General features: G+C 46.4%; 1 protein-coding gene across 1 annotated transcript in view; it reads left to right on the top strand.

Moving 5' to 3' along the window:
• Nucleotides 1-4,755: 4,755 nt before the first annotated feature.
• The window catches only part of Gabrp (gamma-aminobutyric acid type A receptor pi subunit), a 25,237-nt gene continuing 13,987 nt past the window's right edge, over nt 4,756-16,005 (top strand). The window contains exons 1-5 of the mRNA XM_021177664.1: nt 4,756-4,907; nt 9,496-9,594; nt 10,437-10,555; nt 14,529-14,596; nt 15,276-15,493. Coding sequence (XP_021033323.1) covers nt 9,542-9,594; nt 10,437-10,555; nt 14,529-14,596; nt 15,276-15,493 — 458 coding nt within the window. The 5' untranslated portion in view covers nt 4,756-4,907; nt 9,496-9,541. The remainder of the gene's footprint in view (nt 4,908-9,495; nt 9,595-10,436; nt 10,556-14,528; nt 14,597-15,275; nt 15,494-16,005) is intronic.

Genomic DNA, 16,005 nt, shown 5'->3' with positions numbered 1-16,005 from the left:
GAATGAGGCAGGAAGAGGCAGACAACAGCACACCTGCCCCTTTCTGCAGCCTTGCCATAATGTCACATCTTCAAAGAAACTTTCTGATTCCCACTCCTCTAAGGTAACCCCCCCATTCCCCACCCTTCCTCAGCTTAACACAGCTCCACAGTATGCATTCCTTTCAAATATTGCCCTATGAATGTATTGTTCATGTCTCGTTTGTCTGCACTCGATAGAAACTGCTTTCATCCTGCTGTGACCTTAATGCCCAGAAGAACATCTGACTTGCACGAGAATTTCAAGACAAAAAAGAATAACAGTGACTGTGTTTGCGGCTTATGAATAATCTGTGAAGTCTGTAGCTCAGAAGAAAATAAAGCATTTAATTGAGGTAAACATGGCTTCTCTGGGCAGATCCCATAGGGGAACCTTCATGGCTTGCCTGAAGTGTGCTGACAAAGCCAAGAAAAGAGATGTTACCAGCTGCCATTCCTTTTTCTCTAGTCCTTTAAGCATACAGCTTCAGAATATTTATGTTTGGTATTGAGGGCATTTACAAAAAAGGTGAGTATGTATGTGTATGTATGTATGTATGTATGTGTATGTATGTATGTATGTATGTATGTATATGTAGTTGTAGCTATAGCTCAGTGGTACCAGCTTGAGGCCTGAGTTCAGTAAAGTTAACAAAAAGGAGAAGAAATATAAGGAGAAGGAAGAGGGGGAGAAAGAGGAGAGGAAGAAAGGAATTAATTAATTAACCAGAAAAATATAAATAGCAAACAATACTCTACTGCTGCCCAGAGTCACTTGCATGGCTTGATGCTTTTTTTGCTAGATTTACAGGCTCTGTAGATTTGGTAGTTGGTTGGCTGGCTGGTTTGTTGGTGGACTGGTAGGTAGGTTGGTTGGTGGGTGCTACTGGGAATCGAACCCAGAGCCTTGCTACACAAGTGTTCCTCCACTAAGATACATACCCAGTTTTCGCTCTCTAGACCTCTTAAGGACTCACATATGGCCAACTGGTATTAGAGACATACCAATTAATAAGACCTGACCTCAAACAGCATTTTGCTTAGTAATAGAGATGAGCAAGTGATAGAGACAGGCAAGTCGATGGCCATTGAGATCCACAAGTGCTGGGAGGAGCAATGGGTACATTAATAATGCAGTTGACTTAATTCCTAAGACCAAGTTCCAGACTGTGCTGGCTGGCTCTACCGCGCCTTAGCTGGGTGGCTCTGATCTACAGAATGAGAATAAAGACATAAGCTGGGGCTGCTGAGATGGTAAGTGGGTAAAGGCAATTGCCACCAAGCATGATGACCTGAGTTTGATCCCTGGAACCTGCCAGATGGAAAGATGTTGTCCTCTAGTCTCTACATGCACACTGTAACACACATGGCACCCTGCCCCACAAACACACACATGTACACAAAACAAATTAAAATGTAATTTGAAAGAAGGAAACAAGATCCACTTGCCTCACAACACTATTAAAGGAAGATGATGTGTATGCAGGAAAAGAAAAAAACAAACAAGCAAACAAAAAACCTTGAGACTAGCAGTGCTCCATCCAAATGCACAGCATTGGGGTGGCTTATCCAGGTCCCAAATGCATGTTCACATGGTACCAAGCACTAGGTTCACACGGTACAGGCTGACTCACTCTGCCCTTTGTTTTTCCAGGACGAATTTTAGGAGGGCATGTGGCCTCAAGGAATGGGGAGGTGGGTGCTGTGTAACCTGTGAGGGATCAGTCTGCATTGCTGGACATCCTGAAATACTACTGACCTCAAGCGCCCTAAGACTGGAGATCATAGTTGGAACTAGGGGCTGCCAGGACTTCTAGGGACTCAGGAGCAAAGCTGCCTGAGACCACTGAAAACCAATGTAATGTCCCTGCCTACTCCACCCATGTCTTCTGTCAATCTAAAAGTCACACTCATTTTAGTAACTTCAAATCCGACTTGTCAGAGCCGGGCGTGGTGGCACACGCCATTAATCCCAGCACTTGGGAGGCAGAGGCAGGCAGATTTCTGAGTTCAAGGCCAGCCTGGTCTACAAAGTGAGTTCCAGGACAGACAAGGCTATACAGAGAAACCCTGTCTCGAAAAACAAACGAACAAACAAAAAACCAAACCAAAACAAAAACAAATCCAACTTGTCTGGAGCTAGAGAGATGACTCAGCAGTTAAGAGCACTGACTGCTTTTCCAGAGGTCCTGAGTTCAAGTACCAGCAACCACATGGTGGCTCACAGCCATCTATAAAGGGATCTGATGCCCTCTTCTGGTGTGTGTGAAGACAGTGACAGCATACTCATGAACATACAATAAGTAAAAATCTTTTTTAAAAATCCGACTTGTCTTACCTCCCAGGTGGAATCAGTTCATTTAACAACAACAACAACAACAACAACAATAATAATAATAATATAATTTGCTGACTCTTTGCAAAGGTACACACTACAAAACTATGCATTGGAAACATCAACAATCTGATCAGGAGATTAATCATTAGATGAGGAGCAGACAGGTAGCTTATAAATGACTGGATATAGATAATATGAAAATGCCAAAATACATACACAGGTATCTACATACACATACACACATGCACAGCAACACACATGGCACATGGGTAGATGTAAACTTGTAAGTACTAAGCAGATTAGAATTTATTGTCAACTTGCTAGAACATGGAGTCACCAGGAAAGAGAAAAACATCAATTAAGGGATTGTACAGACTACATATTTGTGAGGAACTGTTTTTATTATTGATTGATGTGAGATGACTCAACCCACATGTGGGTGAATCTATCCTTGGGCAGGTGGTCCTGGGATGGAGAAGAAGAAGAAGAAGAAGAAGAAGAAGAAGAAGAAGAAGAAGAAGAAGAAGAAGAAGAAGAAGAAGAAGAAGAAGAAGAAGAAGCTAGAGACCAGACAGCAAGCTAGTAAGCTTTGTTTCTCGGTGGTCTGTACTCCAGGTTCCTGCCTTGGCGTCCATCTATGACGGATGTGACATGTAAGCTGAAACAAACCCTTTCCTCCCCAGCTAGCGTGTTTATGACTGCAGAAAAAAAAATGATCATAGTGTTTATGACAGCAGAAGAAAAGCAAATTGAAAAGACAGAATGAGAGAAGGCTAGTTTCTTAAGCACCTCGTGTGTAGGGTCTTCTATGCCAGAGACGTTGAGATGCAACTCTGTGCCTGTGACTGCCTGTGACTGCCTGTGACCTCCTGTGACCACCTGTGACCACCTGTGACCGCAGAGTTCTTTCAGCAACCCTGCTGAGGATGGACCTCCCTCATCACATAAGATGTGGGCTCCGGGTAGATTAAGCAACTTGCCCAAAGCTAAACCCTTGTTCCCAGTTCCCCCTCCCACAAAGCCTCCCAGATCTCAGTTGTCTTTGTGATTCTCCGGCCTCTCCGTTTGTGTGAGAACTTCTTAGAAATTCTGAGAATTAGCCCCAAACCATAGGCATTCAGGTAGAACTTGAAACGGCTGTTCAGTCATTCCTTGTTCTGGCCACCTTCAGGTTGTCAGGTGAAAGTGGGGTCACTCAGGTGATGTGAAAGGGCCTTCTCTTCAGCATCCACTCCCTTCCCGCAAGCACAGAAATGTTTGGGGGTGGGGGGCTGGCCAGACTCCAGAGGAACACTAAGCAAGTTGGTCTAGAGCCAAAAGCATCTATAGTACATTGTACCCTAAGATCCTCCCCTCCTGCCCACTTCCTTCTGCTTCCTGCCGCTAGCTCCTGCTCCCTCTGTTTATTCTACCTCCCTGCTCCAGGCTGGGCAGGGTCTGCACAGGAGCTTGGCCCAGGGTGGCCTTGACATTGCCAAGAAGGAAGAAGGTGCCTCTAGGCATCCTGCCATAGCCTCTGCCCTCTCCCTGCCCCTCCCTCTGGTTCCCAGCCCTCTCAGGTATGACACCAACTTCCAGAGGCTTCTACCCTTGACCACTGGCTACAATATGGAGTTCCCTGAACGAATTTGTCTGAGACTTAAAGGATACTCTCTAGGGATCTGGGATACAGCAAATGAAACCAGAAATCCCCAGAATTACCCTCACCTCTTCCGAGCACCACTTTCCAAATCCTTAGCATTTTCTGTGTCTTTGCAACTGGAAAATCTGAATAGTCTCTAGTAACACACATATTATTAGACGATATTTTTTTTAAGATTTTATTTATTTATTATATGTAAGTACACTGTAGCTGTCTTCAGACACTCCAGAAGAGGGCGCCAGATCTCGTTACGGATGGTTGTTAGCCACCATGTGGTTGCTGGGATTTGAACTCTGGACCTTTGGAAGAGCAGTCGGGTGCTCTTACCCACTGAGCCATCTCACCAGCCCCTAGATGATATTAATCCCAAACAAACTCAGCCAAGGCAAAGCCAGGACTGAGGCTCTCAGAAACAAATTAAGTTGTGTTGTGGATGCGAATCTGATGACTAGGCTAACTGGGATCCCTTTGCACAGCGTTGGAGGCATGTCCCCTGACAGCAGAGTTTATCAAAGTGGTGGACCCATGCATTGCACTCTCAAGACATCTTGGATCACACAAGTCTTTCTCAGCTGAGGTTTGGGAGTGTGGCTAAAACGGGAACCCAGAATCAAAGCATAGATTAGCGCGATAATCAAAGCACATCAAGAGCTGGCTGATTCTCACAAACAACCCCAAGACCAGTCAGAGCTCCACCGAGGGAGGAGCTGGAGGAGGCCCCGCCCACCTATACCTGGTTCAGCAGCTCCAACTTCTCCAGAGAGAGAGCGCCACTCCATCGGAGACTGGGTGCATACTTACACCCAAGGAGTCAGGACTGAGATGAAAAGGACCCTGGAGACCCAAAAGAGTATGCCCTGTGTGAGAGTCCTGCCTGAGATCTGGAAACACCTGCTGTAACAGCTGCCTGGTAAGGGAACGGGGCAGCATCCCTTGTGCTTGGAAAGAGGGCAGTAAGGAGCTGCAGATGTGAGCCCTGCTGGGGTGGAAGGGAGGGAGGCAGGCCTGGAATCTGCTGAGCCCTAATTCTGCCTCAGGTCTTAGAGTGTAGTGCGATGCCTTCTGTCAGAGTGAGAGACCCAGGTTGGCACTCCCCCTGCCTGGCACTGGAAATGTCATCATTTTCCTCTCTGCTGCCAGGCTAGACCAACAGGCACAAGGCACACCTTCATGGTTTTCTTGGGGAGGATTCAGGGCACTAAGACCTTTCAACTACACCTGCCTACCCGCACATGACTCGAGACACACCCACTGAAGTGACAGGATGAGGGAACAGAGGTGAGTGTGAAGGAGGCTAGAGCATAGCGCACTCAGGCATTTCTGTGATGGAGTGGAGGTGGGAATTCCCATCAGAATCACCTCTGCTTCTCAGAGTCACTGCCTCCCAGGTGACACTCAAGTCCTGCGTGTGACCTGTTCTTCCTGGGTGGTACCAGCCGAGTATGCGAGGAGGAGCTTCAGCTTCGAATTGTTCTTAAACCAGTGAGATTACTAAATCCCCCAACGGAAGACACAGAGCATAGAACCAGTGAAGCAAATGGAAAGTACTATTTATTGTTTATGTTTATTCTGATTCGCGTCAGGTGGGAAACCAAAGCTGAGAGGTTAACTATGACTCAGTTTGATCTAACTCCAAAGCCCAGGCTCTCCTCTACACACAGATAGGAGATTTTAGCCAGAGGATTCAGCTAGTCCACCTCGCATGCACAACTGCTGAAGGCTGGAATCTCCACCTACCCTCTCATGGTCTATGATCACCACTAAGTGCCGGCTCTGATGTCTGTATCCAAAAGAGAGGACTGAGCCTACACCAAGAGCAGTAGACATATAAATAGTACCTTGAAGATTGGCTCATCAGCTATATGGCACTGGAAATGTCATCATTTTCCTCTCTGCTGCCAGGCTAGACCAACAGGCACAAGGCTGAACTTCCAGGACCCCATCCCCAAAGTGGATTTGACATAAGGAGCAGAGTCACATGTGATCCCATTCAGTCTGGGGAACCAAGGACTTTCTTCATCATAGAAAAGATGTCACACTCTAGCCTTCTAACTCGCTACTGCTTTTTTGTTTTGTTTTGTTTTGTTCTATGTTTTTTGTTTTTTTTTTGTTTTTTTTTTTTTTTTTTTTTTTTTTTTTTTGTTTTTTGTTTTTGTTTTTTTTGTTTTTTGTTTTTTGAGATAGGGTTTCTCTGTTGTAGCCCTGGCTGTCCTGGAACTCACTCTGTAGACCAGGCTGGCCTCAAACTCAGAAATCCACCTGCTTCTGCCTCCCAAGTGCTGGGATTAAAGGCATGCGCCACCACTGCCTGGCTCACTACTGCTTTCTTGTGCCTGGTATGTTCTGAGTTCTCCATGTCAGGCTGAAGTGAGAAAGGTGTTAGTGGTGTGGGCCCCACTGGAGAAAACCATGCTAGTAAACTGGTGCCAGATGTGACCTCTGTACAGATCAAGGACTTGGGAAATACTGTTCAGACAGTGGCCACTTAACTAAAGTGGGATCTAAGCTGAATCCATCACAACTCTGAGGTTCCTCTCCTGAACCAGATAGCCAGGATGACACCCAGGCTTGCCCACTGCTCTTCCATGCTACACTGAAGCATACTGGGCCCCTAGTAGAGCCAGCAGACAGAATGCAGCCACCAGAGCCTACGTGCCCTTAGAGAAGTTTTGGAGGCCCATGTTGTCAATATTGTCTTCCTAATATAGACTGGTCGCCAGGAAATACCTATTTCACAGCAAGCCTGAAGATAAAGACTAAATGTTTCCCCAAATGTTCTTGATAAAGGCAGATTCGGATTCTTACAGAAGATGGGAAAACTGAGGAGTCTCCCCAAATGAGGACAGGGCAAGTTCAGGCCACACTGGGAAAAATTCGCAGATAGCAAGGGCTTAGGGGGAAAACCGAGTGGTTTCCAGTGGCTATGGACAAGCCTCGATTTTTAAAAAAAAAAGATTTATTTACTTATTTTATGCATATGAGTACACTGTAGCTATCTTCAGACACACCAAAAAAGGGCATCAGATTCCATTATAAATGGTGTGAGCCATCCTGCGGTTGCTGGGAATTGAACTCAGGACCTCTGGAAGAGCAGTCAGTTCTCTTAACCACTGAGCCTTCTCTCCAGCCTGCCAAGCATCCATTTTTATCAGCTTCTAGAGGTGTCCGCTTCCTACATCCAACTGGCCAAGTTGTAACACACTCTTTCTAGAATCAAATTAACATAAACATCTCTGCAGTTCCCACCCTAGCCCTGTAGCATCCTCTTGAGGGGAACTGGTGGCTCACTTTCTCATTACACCAAACATCAAGTTGCCTGAGCTCCTGATGCAGGGTGGTGACAGGACGTGGGACTCATGGCTTGCTCCCCTCTGATGGAGCAGAAACCTTTCTGCTCGAGTACCTCTGTCCTCACCAGACAAGACCTCTGCTGGTCATGCGTCTGGGTTTTAAGAGAAGCTCACTTACCCTTTAAAATGTTAAAGAGATGGAGGGTATGCAAGCCTTTCCATGGACCCTCTTAAATTGTATGCTGGGGGCAAGGAGAGGAATAGGGACTAGGGAGAAGCATGAAAGCAAGCAAGCATGAATGCTGGTTTTACAGCTGATGTTTTTGGTGAGTGGTTTCCAGTGGCCATGAGCAAGCCTCCATTTCTTTATCAGTCTTTAGAGCTCCACCCCCCAGCCACCTTTTTTCCACTGTGAAAAGGACCAAGATAGAGTATATCTTGCATGCCAAGGTGGTCAGTGCTGACTTTATAAAAGTAGAAACTCTGAAAATAATTGGTACTCATAAGTAGAACACGTGGCATAAAAGTGTTTGCATGTTCATGGTATGAGCAACCCTGCTGTCTTAGGGAGGCAGATCTATAGAAGCTGACATGGGAAGCTGCAGCTACCACAGAGAAGAGCTCCTTTCTGGTTGCTGTGCCTAAGGGAAAGACTTGGATCGGCTACTTACACTTGAGCTGCGCCTTACCTGCTGGGTAACCCTGGGGACATCACTTCCTCTCAAAGCCTCAGCTCTCTCCTTTGTAAATGAGAATCATCGTGGTCAGGTCAGAGGTCTGTAAAGACTGGAGAGGGCTTAGCTCAGGAAGCAGTAGCTTAGCAGGTGTTCAGAAAACAGCAGCTCTCTACTCATGTGGGTAAAGGAACAACAAAGGACAAGAGTAACAGCGCTGCTTTTCAGCTTTTTATGCGTAAATGTGTTTATTTATACATATAAAGCAGTAACAAAGGGCAAAAGCACTCAACTTCCCTTTTTAATTTTTTATGCAGAACTGTGTGTGTGTATGTGTCTGTGTGTGTGTGTGTNTCTGTATGTGTGTGTCTGTGTGTGTGTGTCTGTGTGTGTGTGTCTGTGTGTGTGTGTGTCTGTGTGTGTGTCTGTGTGTGTGTGTGTCTGTGTGTGTCTGTGTGTGTCTGTGTGTGTGTGTGTGTGTGTGTGTGTATGTGTATGTGTGTGTCTGTGTGAATACAGGTGTATGTCGGGATAAGAAACATTGTTAACAACAGCAACATCTGGGGTATAAGAAATGACAGAGGGACTAAGCATTTCCTTTGTTTCTTGAGACAGGTTTTTTAAAATCAATTTCTTTTTTTTTTTTCGTTAAAGCAGTTTCAGGAACATACTGAGATTGAACTCCCTACACACGTAGGACTGACTGTTCCTACTCTCAGCATCCTACACCATAGGGACATGTTTGTTTCTATCTGTAAATATGTACTGGGGCTGGAGCGATGGCTCAGTGGTTAAGAGTACTGACTGCTCTTCCGGAGGACCTGGGTTCAAATCCCAGCACCCACATACAGCTAACAGCCATCTGTAACTCCTGTTCCAAGACAATTCTGCGCCCTCTTCTGGCTTCCATGGGCATTGCATGCATATGGTGCATAGACATACATGCCAGCACAAACAACTCATACACATAAAATAAAAGTAAATCTCATAAAAACTATACATCTGGGGCTGGAGAGATGGCTCAGTGGTTAAGAGCACTGACTGCTTTTCTGAAGGTCCTGAGTTCAAATCCCAGCAACCACATGGTGGCTCACAACCATCTGTAACTAGATCTGACACTCCTCTTCTGGAGCGTCTGAAGACAACTACAGTATACTTACATATAATAAATAAATAAATCTAGAAAAAAAAGAATGTAGAGTTGGAGGTGTTAAACAGGGATGCAGTAAGGGCAGTGTGGGGCTTCTCGAATACACAGACAAATATGTGCCATGGACTGGCTATGGGTGCTAGTTCTGATGAGCCATTGTATAAATTCCACTCATATCTGGATTGGGTAAAAATATTAGCCTCTCAAATGACAGTGTACCGGATGACACACAGTGGGCAGGTGCTAAACTAAACAGTTGCAAAGAGGCTGTTCCCCATGCATGTTGGGAAAATACTGCCCCTGGCAACTCTCGGAAACGGCCAGGCTGGAGGGAGGTGAACCTTTGGACTATCCCCCTCACCTCACCCCATCTTGTCTCCCTAGGTGATTCCTCCTTCAACCTCTTTGTGTGTGAATCAGCTCCTTCAACATGAGCTACAGCCTCTATTTGGCCTTCCTGTGTCTGAGTCTCCTCACTCAGAGGTGAGCGGCACTACCTCAGAATGGCTCAGAGAGAGCTGCTCTGGTATGACCATGTGACAAGAAGGCTTGCAAGCATTTCCCATTTAACTTGTGGCAAGCCAAAACCTAGTCCCCTCATTTCCTGAAGCACCCGAACAACAAGATCTCTGTGGTTCATTCTGTTTTAGAGAACAAGTTTCTAAAATGGTCACAGGTAGATGGACTTGTGTTGTTTGTTTGTTTGTTTGTTTGTTTGTTTGTTTGTTTTCAATAAGGCCCTTGGTGAAAGAAATAGGGGAGATGGCTCAGTGGCTAAGGGTGCTTACTGTGTAATCAAGAGGACTGGAGTCCAGGTTCCAGTGTCCATGTAACAAGCTTGGCACCCCATAAATGCTAGTAAATTTTGGGGCTTCTGAGTCAGAAGAAGATAAGAGGATCTTTGGGGGTTTTCTGTCTTCCAGCCTGGCGAAGAAAATTGAGTCCCAGGTTCAGGGAGAGACTCTGCCACAAAGAAATAGGTAGAGAGAAATAGAGAAAGACATATGATGTGCATGTACAGGTACATATGCCTGTGCATACATATACATACACAATCAATTAATCAATTTTTAAAAAAGATACTTGGAGGGTTTGCCAATTATCATGAGAGTTTTCTCTATAGCAAGTGAGAAAGAAAATGGAAATAAATTCATTAACTAGAAAACATGAGATTTCTACTTAGGAAAATTACTATGTGAACCTATATACACGTACACAAAGGAGCACACACACACACACACGAGGGAGGGCCAGTTAAGCTCATGTCAATGTATGTTTATCAATATTTGAACAACATAGGCATCAAAAGCCATTCTCTTTTCCAGGACGTGCATCCAGGGGAACCAGGTCAATGTGGAGGTCAGCAGAAGTGACAAGCTTTCCTTACCTGGCTTTGAGAACCTCACTGCAGGATATAACAAATTTCTCAGGCCCAATTTCGGTGGTAGGTTATCCTTTGTGACCAGGGCATCAGTTCACACAGTGAGAAAATGCAGCAGAGGACTTCAGGGGGCTTTGCTGACTCCGTCCTGACGGGCAGCTGGTTTAGGAATTGGGAAGGATGGATAAAAACATTTGCCTGTGGTTTTTCGTGCTACCTTTACGAAAAGCACTCTCCCCCTCCACTTGCGAGATAGAGGTGTGGTCTCCACCATGGTGGTGGGTGCAGGAGCCTCTGGCAACCTGTGCCACTCTCTTCCTTCCCCCCTACATCCAAGGTTCCAGGAATTCACCATGAGTCACTAGCATTGCCCACCCGGCCTTCCTGCCTGCAGACTGCCACCTACAATGGCCTTCCCTCATTTCCACCTGGATCTACTCCTGGGTCATTTGCCTGCTTGAAATCTAAGCACGTGCCCCAGGAGCCTAGGCATTCCAGGAACTAGTCAGCCTAGCCTCCGTCAGCCTGCCATTCTCTCCTCCCACAAAAGTCTCCAATATGCCACTAAAACACCCACCAGCATCCTTACTCTCCTGGCTTCTGTGCCTTTGCACAGACTGCTTATCTGCCTTAAGTTACCCTTCCAACTTGCCTTTCTAGAAACATGGCAGTTTCCATCACGTCTTGGAGACAAGGCTACCCTCCTCTGAAGGGTTCTCCCTGATTCCTTCATAGCCCACCTTGTTTTGAGCACACCCCTGAGTCACATCATTTCCCTGTTATACTGTACCTGCCCTACTGCCTCTCTCCTCTAATGGTGACAGTCTCTGGTCAGATCTAGGACAGCATGTGAATATAAGTCCACTGGTGGTCAGATGACAGGAGGGCATTGATTCTTCAAGATATTTGTTGGTCTATAAAGAGTAAGGGTAGAGAGAGAAGCTGAAAGGGCTCTCAGGCCACAAGGTGAGGAGACAAGAGAAGCAAGGAAGCCTGGACAGCTTGTCTTAAATAGGTGTGATGACGGAAATGTGTTTGGGAAGACCACTAAGGCATCCCTGAGCAAAGCTGCCCAGCAGAGGACTCTGCCTCTGAGCATTCTGGATTACCCCTGCCTTAAAATGCTACCATACATAGATTTCTGGATGGCTGAGGTCCATGCTACCACTTGCCTGCTCACCCTTACAACACAGTTGCTGGCAGATTCCTCAGTACAGACACCAGGACCCTCAGGCACTCTCACCTGCTCAGCTGTAGATCTGGACAACATCTGGTCCCACAGAGAGGACCTGAGTCCTTTATGTCGAGGACCTAGATACCACATGCCCGGGTTCCCATGCCTTACTATACACTAGCAACAAGTACATGCATCTAAAGAGCTTGCCTAGATCAGTTTTTCTTGCCTCCTAACCCTCAAATAACTAAGTCAGTACATTATGGTTCATGTTTGCATGGCGACAGGCCAACCAGGGACAGGGATGTTGGGCAAAGAGATTGTTCTGAGAGCGAGGCTCCTAGGGTGGGCTTAAAGGAATGTGAGGCCCAGTTCTACCTGAAGTGAATGGACAGAAGAGAGAAGGCCCAACGCCATGCTAGGTGGCAGTCCACTCCATCTCCTAATAGATCCTGTCTTGCTGGGCACCCTGTAAGCCCATGGATGTGCCCTTACTTCCTGTAGTTTTTGGACACCCAGCCTCTTGGCCACTGAAGTCCTTGAAAGACAAAACCTCCATAGTATTTTCTAGGATAAAGCAATGGTTTTCAAGTGGGCACTTACACACACTGCCCAGGAGTTGACTTTTACCATTTTCCTAGGAGAAAGGTGCCCTCTGGTGGCACAGCTTGTTTGTATAGTTTCAGGGGATGAAAGCAAGCTTTCATAAGACATATGAAAGTTGGCATAAGACAGCCAACTGTGACCAGGCCTAGGCTAGACTATTAGGGGGAGACTAAGCCCAAAACACCATTGGACTAGAATTCTGTGTGCTTTCAACTGTGCAGTCTTCAGAGAGGGAAGCTGATGGGCCCCACTGTTTTTCATGCTCTCCAATTCTATGATAGGTACTTAGCCTGTATTGTACAGCTATAGCATAATGCCTGGACCTGGGTAATTTATAACAAACCCAAACGCGTGAGCTTGTCCAGTATTTAAATGCTGGTATTCAGCATTTAATGGTCTGGCTGCCGTATCATCCCGCAGTAAAAGGTGAGAGCGCTGAAGAAGACAAGGGAGGGATAAACTTTCTTCCTTAACAGCACCAGTCCTGACCGCTAGGCTGCAACCTTTGTAGCCCAATCACTTCTTAGAGCTCCCACCTCTTACTACAGTTACATCAATTAAACTTCCACGTGAATTTAGGTTGGGAATCAGAACAGCAAGTTACATATCATTTAGCACACAAGAAAATGTCACAGAGAGGTATAACAATGTGCTTGGGGTCACAGGGCAGCAATAGATGCATATCTCCCTCTCTTCTCTCTCCTCTCCTCTTCCTCTCCTCTCCCTCTCCCTCCCCCTTCCCCTCCTTTCCCCTTCCCCTCCCCACACCACCCCACTCTGTGTGTGTGTGTGTGTGTGTATGTGTGAGAGAGAGAGAGAGAGAGAGAGAGAGAGAGAGAGAGACTTGAATCTTCAAAAGCTACCCAACACCACACTGGGGCTCTCTCAGCTATTTAATGCAAGTGAGAGTGCCTTTATCCATTAACCTGGTGAGCAAAGTTGTCCCCTCCCCAACATTAGCTGAGATTACAGAAGAGAATGAAGAAGCCTGGATGACTACTGATGAGCAGGTGTCAGAGCCTGGCAGGTATGGTGTCAGGCCTGAGGCCGTGTGCAGGGGGTCATTTCTGAGACTCCTGGAGAGGACTGGCAGGCACTCTGCATGCATTCCTTCTTGCTGTCGCAGAGCTAGAAGATTTCAGAGCCGAGGTCTAAAATCACATGGTTCACACTCCTGGGCCCTTCTGCCACATCTCTAGTTGAATGAGGCCTGGCCTGGCTGGCTTCTGAGAATAATGGCCCCTGTGCTCCAGTCTTCAGAACTAAAAATGCTCCTCAGTGGAGTCTTTAAATCTCCCTAAGCCCCAGGGCTGGGGCTCACTAAAGACTGTGCCTAAGACCAGCCATGGTGGCACGGTTCTGGCAAGCTGAAACTTAGGGCTTCTGAAAGTGAATGAAGGAAGAAAGCCTGTGGGGCCAGCAGGAGCTTGGCTCTGGTCAGTCTTCCATGCCGTGCGGTGGCAAGTTCCCTTTGTGGAGAGAAAGGGAAGTCAATGTGTAAAATCACGTGAATAAACCTCTGATCCACTCGACACAGTCAGCCCCTATAGGCACCACAGGAAAAATCTTCCACAGAAGAAGAACCTTACCACTAACCTCTTTAAAATATACATTAATGGGCCAGGGAGAAGGCTCAGGGGTGAAAATGCTTGCCACACAGCCTGAGTTGTGTTCCCTGAATCAACGTAAATGCTGGCTATAGTGACACACATCTGTAATCCTGGCACCCCTGCACTCCTACGAGGAGATGGAGGTGGAGACTGAAGACCTTTCAGAGCTCTCTGACCAGGCAGCCTTGGGCTTGCTGTGTAGCACCAATAAGAGAGAGACCCTGCCTTAAAGCAAAGTAGAGATGAGAACGAACTCCCAGAGTGTGTGGCACTCCCCAGCTCTCTCTTTCTCTCTGAAATAAGTAAATTAATCTTAAAATGTTTTTAAAATACCCATTAATTAATAATGGTGCGACCTCCCTTATGAATCATGATGTCCCTGTGTAACTCTTTATATTTTTCATACCAACTGGTTGCTCCTGGGAAGATAAAATTAATTTTATTTTTATAGTTCAGATTATTCAAATATTTCTAATATGTGGGTATTGCTTTTATAATTTCTCGAGTTTTGTTTCCAACCCACTAATGTAGATACACCGGCTGCGGAGTCTGAAATGGAGCAGAGGATGCAATGGGTGGTTGGATGGAGGAGAGCTTGTGTTTGTGTTTCTATGTAAGTCTTTCTGGTTTTTTTCTTCCTTCTCAGGTGATCCAGTTCGGATAGCTCTGACTCTGGACATCGCCAGCATCTCTAGCATCTCAGAGAGTAACATGGTAACCAGTGCCGCCCCCTCCCCTGCTCCCACATGGTAACCAGTGTCACCCCCTCCCCCGCTCCCTCTCCTTGCTTTCAATTGTAATGTCCTTTCAAGTAAATCAGAAACAGTGGCAGATGCCAGAATTCTGTCTTGTAAGTGGAGGCAGTAGATGTTTATAGGTTTTCTGGGTGTCAGGAAGGGAACAGGCTCAAAGGCCAGGAAGAGAGAAAGTAGAAAAGGAAGTGACCAATTGACTGAGGAATAAAAACGGAGAAAAAGAATAAAAACATGTCCACACAGTCTTTCAGTCAAGGGACAGCTGATAAAACTTACAATGTAATGACCAATGTGAGAGGAAGGACACGGGAAAGATGAAGCCAGGAGGAAGGCAGTTTGCAACCCAAGCCATCAAAACCTTCATCAGTTTAGTGATGACTGTGTTCTCGGGCAGTGTGAGCTTTATGTCATACAATAGTAGGACAAGACTCTGAAAGTGGGCCTTGACAATAGGAGTTATTATCTAAAATAAATAATGCACTTCGTTCTTTCATTGCTGCCGATGAGTACCGCACCAGTATAATATATGCATATAGAGAGAATATATATGGAGGGAGGAGACCCCTTGACCCCTTTCCTTTTGTTTTTGGGGTCTCCCTAATCATGCCCATCATTTGCATTTCCGGCTTTCCCCCTAGGACTATACAGCCACTATATACCTCCGGCAGCGTTGGACAGACCCACGGCTAGTGTTCGAAGGCAACAAGAGCTTTACTCTAGATGCCCGTCTGGTGGAGTTCCTCTGGGTGCCAGACACTTACATTGTGGACTCCAAGAAGTCCTTCCTCCATGAAGTCACGGTGGGAAACAGGCTCATCCGCCTCTTCTCCAACGGCACAGTCCTGTATGCACTTAGGTGAGCAGGCATCTGGGAGTCTGGGATTGGAGGAAAACACACATGGAAAAGACATGTACACCCTGTGTACTTTGGCCAATACCAAAGTGGCCAGTGAGTTCTCATTCCTCACAGGTTCCTGTTTTGTACGCCAGCGCCATTCAAAAGGGCTTCTCTCAGTAGAACCTAGCTACAAATGCACCTACTGAGTAGCTGCTAGGTTCCAGGCCCCAAGCAGGAGACCCAGGAAGAACTGACAAGCCCCGCCCCTGAGAGTACCGGCTTATAAACAAAGGAAGTATCTGGAGCCAGGACCCAAGTTGAGTCCTCGGTTGCAGGTTAATGGTTAGAGATAATGCTAAAATATGCTTTCATTGGGTTATGAACTAAGCCTTTAAGAGTGAAGAAAGTGCCGGGCGTGGTGGCGCACGCCTTTAAATCCCAGCACTCGGGAGGCAGAGGCAGGTGGATTTCTGAGTTCGAGGCCAGCCTGGTCTACAAAGTGAGTGCCAGGACAGCCAGGGCTACACAGA

Source organism: Mus caroli, chromosome 11 (genome assembly GCF_900094665.2).
Source record: "Mus caroli chromosome 11, CAROLI_EIJ_v1.1, whole genome shotgun sequence".
NCBI lineage: Eukaryota > Metazoa > Chordata > Mammalia > Rodentia > Muridae > Mus > Mus caroli.
This window is presented reverse-complemented; position numbering and strand designations above follow the sequence as displayed.